The sequence below is a fragment of the Halichoerus grypus genome, chromosome 9 (genome assembly GCF_964656455.1).
Source record: "Halichoerus grypus chromosome 9, mHalGry1.hap1.1, whole genome shotgun sequence".
NCBI lineage: Eukaryota > Metazoa > Chordata > Mammalia > Carnivora > Phocidae > Halichoerus > Halichoerus grypus.
This window is the reverse complement of record NC_135720.1, coordinates 33,786,563-33,797,010: the sequence shown is the minus strand read 5'-3', so window position 1 is coordinate 33,797,010 and position 10,448 is coordinate 33,786,563. Positions and strand designations below refer to the sequence as shown.

The window sequence follows — 10,448 nt, the reverse complement described above, 5'->3', positions numbered from 1 at the left end:
CAAACCAGTTTGTTTTCCTCCTGGACTTCCTGGTCTGAGATGCAGAGAGAATTCTGTCCCCTACGCCAGTTTACTTTAAATGAAACAAGTCCTATTTAAAATTGCATTGACCTTGAAGTAGAGAAAACTTGTTATGGAATTATTTCTGTGCCCTTTACAGTATCACAGATACCCTGAGGGAGAGTTATTGCCAGTGATTTCTAGGTGGAAAAGTAATATGGCATTGAAACCAACACTGAATGAGAAAGCAAATAATATTGTATCTGATAATACTGATCACTATACTCCTAATAAAACTAGTCAAGTTTATTGAATACTATCAGGCAGATACGCTGCTGAGCCTGCTGAGCCCTTTACATAGACTGATTCTGTAAGCTGCCAAGAAGTAAATATTCCTACTATTCTCATTATACAAAGTAGAAAATGAAACCTAAGTGATTCGTCTTAGGTCACATTAGCTAACCCAGGTAGTCTGGTTCTAGTACCCATGTCACCTCTTAATGTATTATATAATTGCATAAATTCCAAAAACTATTTAGTCCAGCATTCAAGGCCCTCGGTACACCTCCTTCTTCTTCTGCTAAGCTAATGTCTCATTTATTTGCTCCCTTGCATCACAGAATTTTAAGAGTTGTCCAATACTCACTCTCTCTCTCTCTCTCTCAACCTGGCTATAATCTGTCTTCCACCCTATCACTTTACTTAAACTGCTCATCAAGTCAGCAATGACCTCCACATAGTAAATACAGGAGTCAATTCCTGGCCTTTAGCTCACGTGAGCTATAAGTAGGATCTGACATGACAATTACTCTCTTCTCTTTGATTGCCTTTCTTCCCTTGGTATCTGGTACATCGCAATCTCTTCATTATCTCAAAGGTCATTTCTTTTCAGTGTCTTTGCTGGTTCCTTTTCCTTTTCCTAACCTCTAACATCAGGCATCTCCAAGGCTCACCTCTTGCTGATTTTCTCTACTATATCCACAATCACTCCCTTGGTGATCTCAGGCAAGCTCATGGTTAAAGTGAAAAGTCCATGTACATGCTGCTGACCCCAGCCTAGACTTCTCTCCTACTGTCTGCACAGATAACTGCCTATTCATATAACTGCCTAACATTGCCACTTGGATGCCCAATAGGCACCTCAAATTCAACATACCCACAATTGAACTCCTGAATCCTGACTCCCTCAGAATACCCAATTTACCTTCATCTTCCCTATTTCTGTGGTTGGAAGCTCCATGCTTCCAATTGCTCAAGTAACAAATCTTGTGATTTGTCTCGATTAAAAATGCATTTTCTATCTCTCATACCAGAAACCCTATAGACTCGATCTTTAAAACTATATCCAGAATCTGACCACTTCCTATCACTCCATAGCTACTGCCCTTACCAATGGTGCCCTGTTTCGCTCTCAAAAATGTCTTAAACAATGAATTATAGTTGTCCTAGTATAAGGCCATGATCTCATCCCCCAACCCTATCCCAGTGTTACCTCTCTGATCTCATCCATTAGTCCTCCCTGCTTCACTCCACTCCAGCCCTGCTGGTACCCTTGCTAACCTTTGGTAAGCCAGGCACACTACTGCTTTGGGGTCTTTGTTCTAATTATTCCCTCTGTCTGGAATGCTCTTCTCCCAGATAGACACATGGCAATTTTCTCACTTTCTTCAAGTCTTTGTTATTAGATGTTCAATGAGATACTGTTTACTCCTACAGTGAACCTATCCCTCTACCCTTCATCCTACTTACCCTGTTCATCTCTTTTCTGTGTCTACTGCACTTATATCCTTCCAACATATTAGATAATTCTACTTATTCATTTTTACTTATTATTTTGTTCACTCATTTATCTCAAGGGTAGAACATGCCTGGCACATATATGTAAATGCCCAGTAAATGTTTGTTGAATGAAGAAACAACCACATACACACTAAAGACATATGTCATTATGCCTCCTGAGACACTCTTCTTCTTCCTTTCCTGGTTCACTGTCTTTCCTCTTGTCTTGATCCTTCTGCTTGAGATAGACATTGTCAAAATGTCTCATCTTGGTTCAAAAAAAAAAAAACCCTCACCTCTCTCCCTCCCCACTCAACAGGTTAAGAATAAAAGCAGACTAATAAATGGAACACAGAAACTCTGAAATTAATTGTTAGTTATAATTTTCCAAAAACAGTGATTAAAGTGAGAGATCCATGGTGTTCTTACCTAACTGCCTTGTAAATGCCTGGCACTGAGTCTCAACCACTTACCTATGAACTCAGGTTCACTTTTAAAACTTCCCAGAGTTCAGGTGCAAAGGAATCCCTGACCAATACTGCCACCTACTGATCAAGAGGATGAGAAATCAGTTCAATGAGGGAGAAAATGAAAGCCAGTTTAACAAAAATTGGGAAAAGAAAATCATGAAAAATTTCATGAAGTCAGTAAAATAAACTGCTTTTCCCAAAGAGCGCTAGCAAGGAGTTTACACTGAATTCTATAGCAGCAGTAAGCAAAGATTGTAAATAGTTACAATAATCCACTTCAGAAAAGAGGAAACATCTCTGAAATATTAACAGGTCAACCAGTCTTCTATAAAAACCAGCTCTTCAACTTTTCAACAGCAACTCTTAAGAATTAAGATGTTTGAGACTCATACCAAATATATTTGTTGTTTTTATTGTCCCTCGCATATAAAAACTAATCTACCACAAGATTTAAAGTTCAATAAGAAAAAAAAAATTATAGAAAAAAAAACATTTGGGTTATTTCTAGGCTATTTATATTTGAGGCTCTACACTACTAAGTTTCTCCTCTTTAGAACTGTAGAGAGACATCTTTCTTGATAATGTAAAAGCAATATTGTTCAATATCAAGGAATATGGGTCATGAGTTCTAAGGCCTTGAAATGCAATGGCATCTTTGTATTTATTTACCAAGATCTGGCATTCTTTTCATTATCAAAAGCCTCTTGTGTCCCCACATCGCACCCGCCTGCAACCAACACACATACCAGGGGGAGAGTAAATGTGGTAAGTTAGTTGACATATGCTTTAGGAAGCCATTTATCTAAATCATATTCACTCCTTTTTTTGAAGTTGTGCACCCCTAAAATGTATTAAGCACTTAATTTCGAGTTTATATCATTAATTGCTTTCATTAACTTAAACTATCAATAAAACATTTTGGGAAATTAATATATATTGTCAAGATCAAAAACAGAATACAATGTGTTTTTGAAAAATCCTAAAGAATAGAAGTTTGCATAAGGAAAAAACGAAGGAGGGAAACAGTTTTATATCTTCCACATGTCTTCCCAATTTAAACATTATACAGGAGTAACAGGAAAAAATAAAAGAAGTGGCTTTTAAAAAAACCACAAATACCAACAAACATATAGTACATTCATAAACATAGAGGATTAAAAGTAATAATTTCAAGAGAAGATGATTTAGAAAAACACATTTAATTATAAAAATTTTTTAAATAAAAAAAGCAATGGCACAAATCACCACAATGTTATTTAAGTGATCATACCCACAGGCTGCTCTTATAATTACATGCTAAAAATGTATGACTGTCCTCATTAACGGCATTTTCCCTCTTAACTGGAGTGACATCAAGAGCTTCTGAGAATGTGTAATTTTCCCTAAAATACTACTAAAAGTATCAAAAACACAGGGTGTGCAACATTCATTTACATCACCTTTTATTTACTACACTCTAAACTCATAAAATATTGAACATTTCTCACTTCGTTCCTCTTATTTACAGTTCAGAGGCTCAGCTCTTGTCACAATATGGTTTGTGCATTAAACTCCCTGGGAATAGTACTTTCCACAGCATTTTAATAAATTTACTCTGATTATTTAAAGTACACAAACAAAAACTTGTTCATATGACTATGTCATACCCAGAAAAAAAATAATGCTTCCTGCAGCCTTCTTTAGGAGTTAAAAAAAAAATCCCTCTTTCAGTAGAATACATTCTTAGCCATTACTGGATTATACTATCATGCATATTTGTACTAATACGACAATAGGTAAAGCCAGCTAAGACTTCATAAATTTCACTTAGGAGGATACAGCATACATGAAGTGATTTGGCTTTCACTCTCTTGTTACACATAATCCAGTTATTCCACGTGGATATATTGTATTTATTCTTAGTGTAGAAGTATTTAAAAGTTCAGTAATAATTGGCAGTTTCTGACAGTTTTATTTGCTTGATAGCGGATACGGTTCTGCGCACATGTGTCAGATGAGCCGAAAACAATGCAAATCACTTCATGTGATACAGCGGGAAGAAGTGGGATGTTATTGTCTGAACAAATGATTCAAAGGGAGGAATATTAACATTCGATGGTGACATGAACACTATTGAATTCAGTCTATTTTAAGATGCATTGTCTTCACGACTTGCCAAATACCTGGTATTTGTGATCTTTTCGGTTAAAAAGCAAACCTAGTTGGGAGAAGGCAGACATGAGGAGGAGAAAAAGGAGAGGAAGCACGTATTACCATGTATATGATTTTAGGAGAAAAAAGTGAGAAGGAAGAGAGTATGTTTTCACATAAAAAAAAAAATTGCCACATCCGGGCACCTTTCACAGAGCATCACGGCCACCAAGCTAATTAACCCTTTTTCCTCTGACTCCAGAGATGTTTGTCTGCTCATCGCATTATTAATAATGAACATAATTCTGGCAGCAGCACAAATCTGACTTTTTAAGGCTTCAGAGTGTCAGTATTCAATAGTTGGTACATTTGAACAATGGAAGAGTCCCGCCGTTTCTTTCATTTGCACGCTTGCCCCAGCAAGTAGTCTCAGGAGGTCCTCGTGGTTAACTGCAGCTTCAGTCTCCTACGATGCCTTTGACTTTATGACCCACTCGGCGCTGGGGTTGAGCTGATACAAGTCCTTCATGTAAGTGTCATCATCAAGGCAGCGTTCTCCTACCAAAGAGACACTGGATCAGTTGAATACAGTGCAGAGGCTGGGATGCAATTTTAAACTTATTCCTCATGGTTTAACTCCGAAATCTTAGACTTCAAAATATCTCTCATCCTTTCCCATCTCCTGTGACATTATAAGACTTGGCCAAAATACTGAAAAAAAGTCAATTTAGTAGGCTTTCTCTAAAGGAAAGGGTTTCAAATTAATTTAGGAATTTGAAAAGACTTTGTGTGAAGGGCTCTGCAATGGCTCATTAAGAGCTTATTCACCTTTATTAAGAGTGGCAACAGCTTTGGGTCTACCTAAGTAAGAAAATACTTCATTCCCAATATCTAAGAGTAAAAATGCAAGATCAAACATATATAAATATTTAAATAAACCTTGCTAATAGAGTTAACATTTCCAGGCTTCTAACAGAGCTGCAGTTTATTTAAATTTTAAGAGTAAGCCTTCATATTCCCATGTTAAAGTTTCAGTATCTACTAACACTTTTGTGTCCCAGGAAAAAATTCCACAAAACTTAAAATCTTAAAATATTTTCAATTATTACTTTGAATTAAACACTATTTCATTTATTTGTTAACAATTTCACCTGTACCATTTTCAAGGTCAAAATAAAGAGAAAAAGTTTACTTTAAATTTTAATAGAGATGAGTACAACCCACTGATAACTGAAAATGGGCATGGTCAAAATCAATCCATTCATTCTATTTTTACTTCCTAAGTTACCAATGTGCTTGTATTCGTATGTGTGTATATCTGTTTGTCTTTGTGTGTGTGTGTGTGCGTGCATTATTTAGAAGGCAATCAACAATGGCAAAAATAACTTCTGCTTTCACTAAAAATATCTAGTACTGAGCCATATTAAAAATGTAATCCTGGCCTTAAATAAGCTCAGCTACTTCCTTTATTAAGAATGTGATGTAAGCATATAAAAAAAAAAAGAAGTTTTGAAAAAGTTCATTACCATTCTAAAAGTTGCTACTATTTTAAGGGAATGTGCCCTTGCTGAGGTTTAACGCAGATGGGCATTTGTATGGAGGAGCTCAAATAGAGCCTGAAAAGTCAGACCACTGAACAAATTCACAAAATTCATCAACTATCTAAAGCATGCAAATATTATATATTTAACTTCTGATTTTTTTCTCCTCAAAGATATAAATAATAACCATTGGCAATGTCAAATCAGCATATGTAACACAGAGAGAAACAAAATGTGCTTACCAATATTTCCTCCAATTTCATACAAAAAAACTTCCCCTTTCTTAAGAGTCTGGGCAATCCCACTATTAGGGACAAAACAAACTGATTAGTTGTATCATCAAACAGCTTGCAAGTAAATCACTTTAATGTGCTTGGGGAATTCTGGCTTGTATGGGAAATTCATAACTTAGACACACTGTAATTATCTAACATTTGTATTTTCCCATCTGTTAGGTGTGCCAAATAGGTAATAAAAATGTCACACCTGTAAATTAAAATAAACAAATGGACTCATATGTCTGAAGGCAAAATAATAAATCAGCATCTAAATTTGTAAAATTAAAAAGAAAAGTAACACAACTTTTAGCTACCAATAAAATTGTTAATTTGATCAACTACTTTGCATAGGGGCCAGAAAGGTCCTCCTAAAACTATAAAAAGAAATATTTCCACCTCAGTTTTCCCACTGCATTTATTCCGTTAAGTATTTATCATGTGTTTGCTGTGCTGACAACTCTCACAGTATGCAAGATGAACGTAAAGAATAGGACATGGTTCATAACCCTTCCTGTGTTGGCCGTTCAAATACAGGGGTTACATATACTCAAAGTAGAAGCAAATAGTCATTATGAAGGCTTCACAAGTAGGAGATGCATTTACAGAGTTATGCTCTTCAAAGAATAAACTCTTCCAGAACATTAGGTTCGAATAATAAAAATTGGCAAAATTCAGTGGTTTTCAAAACTCTGTATACAAATTAGCTGAGAAACCTGCTAAAAATTCAGACCCAGAGCTCTAGAAACTGATTTTGTACATCTCGATCAAACCAAAGAATCTGTTTTGCAAATGCTCTCTAGCGGACTGTGATACACAGGAGGGTTTGTGAACCACTTCTGTAAGGCCCCAAAGACACACTCCCTGGAATTGTAAAGGGAATGGCAGATCTGACTTTTATTCAAACCATTATGAAAAATATGGCACAGTAGAAGCTTTCCTAACCAACCGTCCCATGACTCATTTGGGTTATCCAACTCTTAACTACTCTGCTCTATGGAACATGATAGACACTTGGGGCTTTATACGCCTCCACCTGCTGAGTTGTATCCTAACCAAGAGACAGCTCACTTTGTTCCAAACCAGTGTATGCTTGTTTTTAAAATTAAATAATAATTATTTTATTTATAATATAGCACAATAAACTATGAGTATAAAAAGAGTCATTACTTCTATGAAAATCAAGCTGAATGTTTTGGGAGACTTGGTAAGGGGGGAAAAAAAAACCCCAGCTAGATATTGCTCTCAGATTGTTTCTCCAGTATCTGTGTTCTTGCTCTACTTAAAAAAAAAAAAAACAAAAAACCTCAACTGGATTTCCTGGGAAATACAAGCTTTGCATAATGCTAATCAAAAATCCATAATTAAAGAGAGGCAACAGCCTTTATCAAGACTGATAAGTAAATGTGAAATTTATTGTATATTCACTTTATGTCATTCATGTGTTCTTGTCTTTGGTGGAGAAAGTAGGGGAGGGAAAGGATGGGGGAAGGAGGGTTTCCAACTGCCCCTACACTGGTGGAATGCAAGTGGGAGAAGAGGAGAATGTGGTGGAAGAGAACATATATATCAACACTTAACTGAGAATTTCACTTATATGGCCCAGATAGTGCTATGTGCTTCACGGTCATTTTCCTAGTTCATTATCCCAAGGCTATAATGCAGGTCCTATTATGGTCTACTCTTACAAATAAAAAGACTTGAGACTTAAAGAGATTATAAATCTAGCTTGAAAAAAAGCAGGAAAAGCTGGCATTTGGATCCAGATCATCTGCTTTCAGCATCCCCAAGCATAAAGAAAGGAGCTGAGGAATGGTTGGGGGGGGGGGGCGGTTAAGCAATGGACAGAGAAGTTTACCAGATGGCCCTCTGAGTGGAGCAAGATAGGGAGAAGGAAGGAGGTAGAGAAACAGGCCCCACACTCCAGGGGGCAGCAAATGCTTATTTAATAAAAGCACCCCAAGCAGAAAATCCAAATATCCAGAGGACAATTGTCACAAATCTGGTACTTTCTAGAACAATCATGCTATCCCCTAAATATTAAAGTCACAGTTGACTTCATAGTCACCTCTTCCATCATCTGCAAGGACAGCAACAAAAGTACAGACTCAACTGAGCACTTGGGTCCTTAAAGTAAATGCTGTGTGAATTAACTGTATCTAGGCTGAAAGAGCTGCTATATATCTGAAGTCTGGCCAGATGATCTTCAGGTAACCACTCTGGGAAAAGATGGGCAGTCATCCCTGGTGAGCAGAATGGCAAGAGTTGGTATCTACTAGGTCACAGCAGGGAGCAGAGAGGAAGCAGAGACACCCTCTGCGGAGCAAAGACACCTAATTGCTCCAGGGCTTAATCCCCTAAAATTCCATTTCCTCCGAGACTCTGCATCAATGGACCCAGATCCGTGATGGTTGCTAGATCCTGGCTTGTAAGGAGGGTGTTTAAAGGGCAGCCTTTGGAGATGGAAACCACACATTTAGAATTTAGCACCACCGCCTATGAAATGTGTGACCTTGCAAAGTCTCGGTTTTCTTATCAGTAAAACAGGAGTAATATTAGTGCTTACTTCACCGTACAGTTGAGAGGGGAGTTGGTGCTGGCTACCAAAAGCCCAGATACGACCAATAAGCTTCTCTTCTATTTCCCCACCATCTGTTACTGCTCAGGCTCATCTCTTCTCCCAATTTATAAACCCTGAGGGAAGATACTTTAAAATACATCTTTATACCCTTTCTGACATCCAGCAGGGGGCCTTAAACAGAGCAGAAGCATATTAAATACTCGTGGTACTGTATTAACACCGAGAGATTTTTGCAGAAAACTTCACTGATGCCCTTGAATGTTAGAATGCAGAGATGACATCCTATGGAAGACTAAGAGAATTCATAAGCTAAGATGCCAGGGCCCTGGATTTCCCTTTTAAAAAAAAATTAATTTTCAGTGAGGTGGAAATCATTAAAATAATAACTTTAGCTAAAAAATAAGAATTAAAAGGATAAAAAGTAAAAATCCAACACACTTGTTAAACCTCTAAAATTTAAGAACAGATATTGTAAGATGTCTCAGAAAGCGTATGCTCTAATCATCATCAGAGGGATGCCAACGGCTTTCAGAGAACTCCTCCTCCTACCCCATCAGCACCAGAACAGAGGAGAAGGCTTGGTTGTCCCTAACGGGGACGGTGTGCTCTGTGTCCAGGGGACTTCAAAGCTCCAGGGACTGGCTGTCCTCTCTCAATTCTTCAGACCTTGCTTTTCAAATATGAGCATTTCTCTTTATTCATTAATTTCATAGAAAAAGTTGCACTTTTTGTTTCTTTGTTTTAATCCCACTGTATCTTAGTGATTTTCCTAACAGCCCCCACACAGTAATTCACCCCCAGTCCGCACATTCTGGAAAGAATATCAAGTGCTCTCATTGTGCCAAGCCCGTTGCAAGCACAGTGAAGGCAAGCTCCGACATCCTGCTCGCCACAGGCTCAACCTGCCCATAAACGACCTCACAGGAACGCAGCCCATTCCAACCGTCTAATTATTAAGTCTGCTCTTCTTTTCTGCTGGGAAGACAAAATTCTGAAGCACTTCCCATCACCCCTCGTTGTGTGTGTTTTTTAAAAGGGGAAGGAGAAAGAGCGCGCGCGTGTGAGTTATACCATGCAATGATTAAAACAAAACAGGCCTCTACCTTTCTTGGCTGAGAAACCTGGCAAGCACATCACTGGCTTTTAGTTCTTCAGTGAGCTGTATTGCCATGGAAACTTTGGAAAGATGGGGAGCTTGCACTCGAATCACTCCCTGAGGAACGTCGGCCTGCAAAGCAATAAGGACACTGGAGCCAAGCCGGTGGCAGCCGCGGCTCAGAACCCCGTACGGCGCGTTATACGGGAAGTGCGCTCAACTACCACGCAGTCTACTCCACTACGTAAAACCCTTAACTACTGCATAATGTAATCTGCTAAATTACCTCAAACCTCAAATATCCTCTTAATGGTGAGAGGGGAACTTTATAATGCCTAGGCAGTAATGCTTAATTATTTTTAAAGATGTAAAGAATGACAGCAATAACCATTACTGCCATATTAAGTGCTGATTTCTGAGGATTATCTACCATAGAGTGCTTCTTCATGTAGCAATTTATGAAATTGAATCAGAAGTTACTTTGTGTGCGACTGCAGTGTATGCATTTTAAAAATCTGCCTGTGCATGGACCAAATTTCACGGAAATTTTTGTTCCTGAGCGTCTTTGTAAAAAAA

General features: G+C 37.8%; 1 protein-coding gene across 5 annotated transcripts in view; it reads right to left on the bottom strand.

Moving 5' to 3' along the window:
* Positions 1–3,432: 3,432 nt before the first annotated feature.
* Positions 3,433–10,448, bottom strand: part of ARHGAP18 (Rho GTPase activating protein 18) — a 192,431-nt gene continuing 185,415 nt past the window's right edge. For 3 of the 5 annotated variants that reach the window (XM_036120854.2, XM_078054751.1, XM_036120853.2), the window contains 3 exons: positions 9,880–10,004; positions 6,163–6,224; positions 3,433–4,937 (listed from right to left, as the gene is read on the bottom strand). In XM_036120854.2, coding sequence (XP_035976747.1) covers positions 4,846–4,937; positions 6,163–6,224; positions 9,880–10,004 — 279 coding nt within the window. In that variant the 3' untranslated portion in view covers positions 3,433–4,845. The remainder of the gene's footprint in view (positions 4,938–6,162; positions 6,225–9,879; positions 10,005–10,448) is intronic. The other 2 variants (XM_036120857.2, XM_078054752.1) reach the window with 2 other exon arrangements.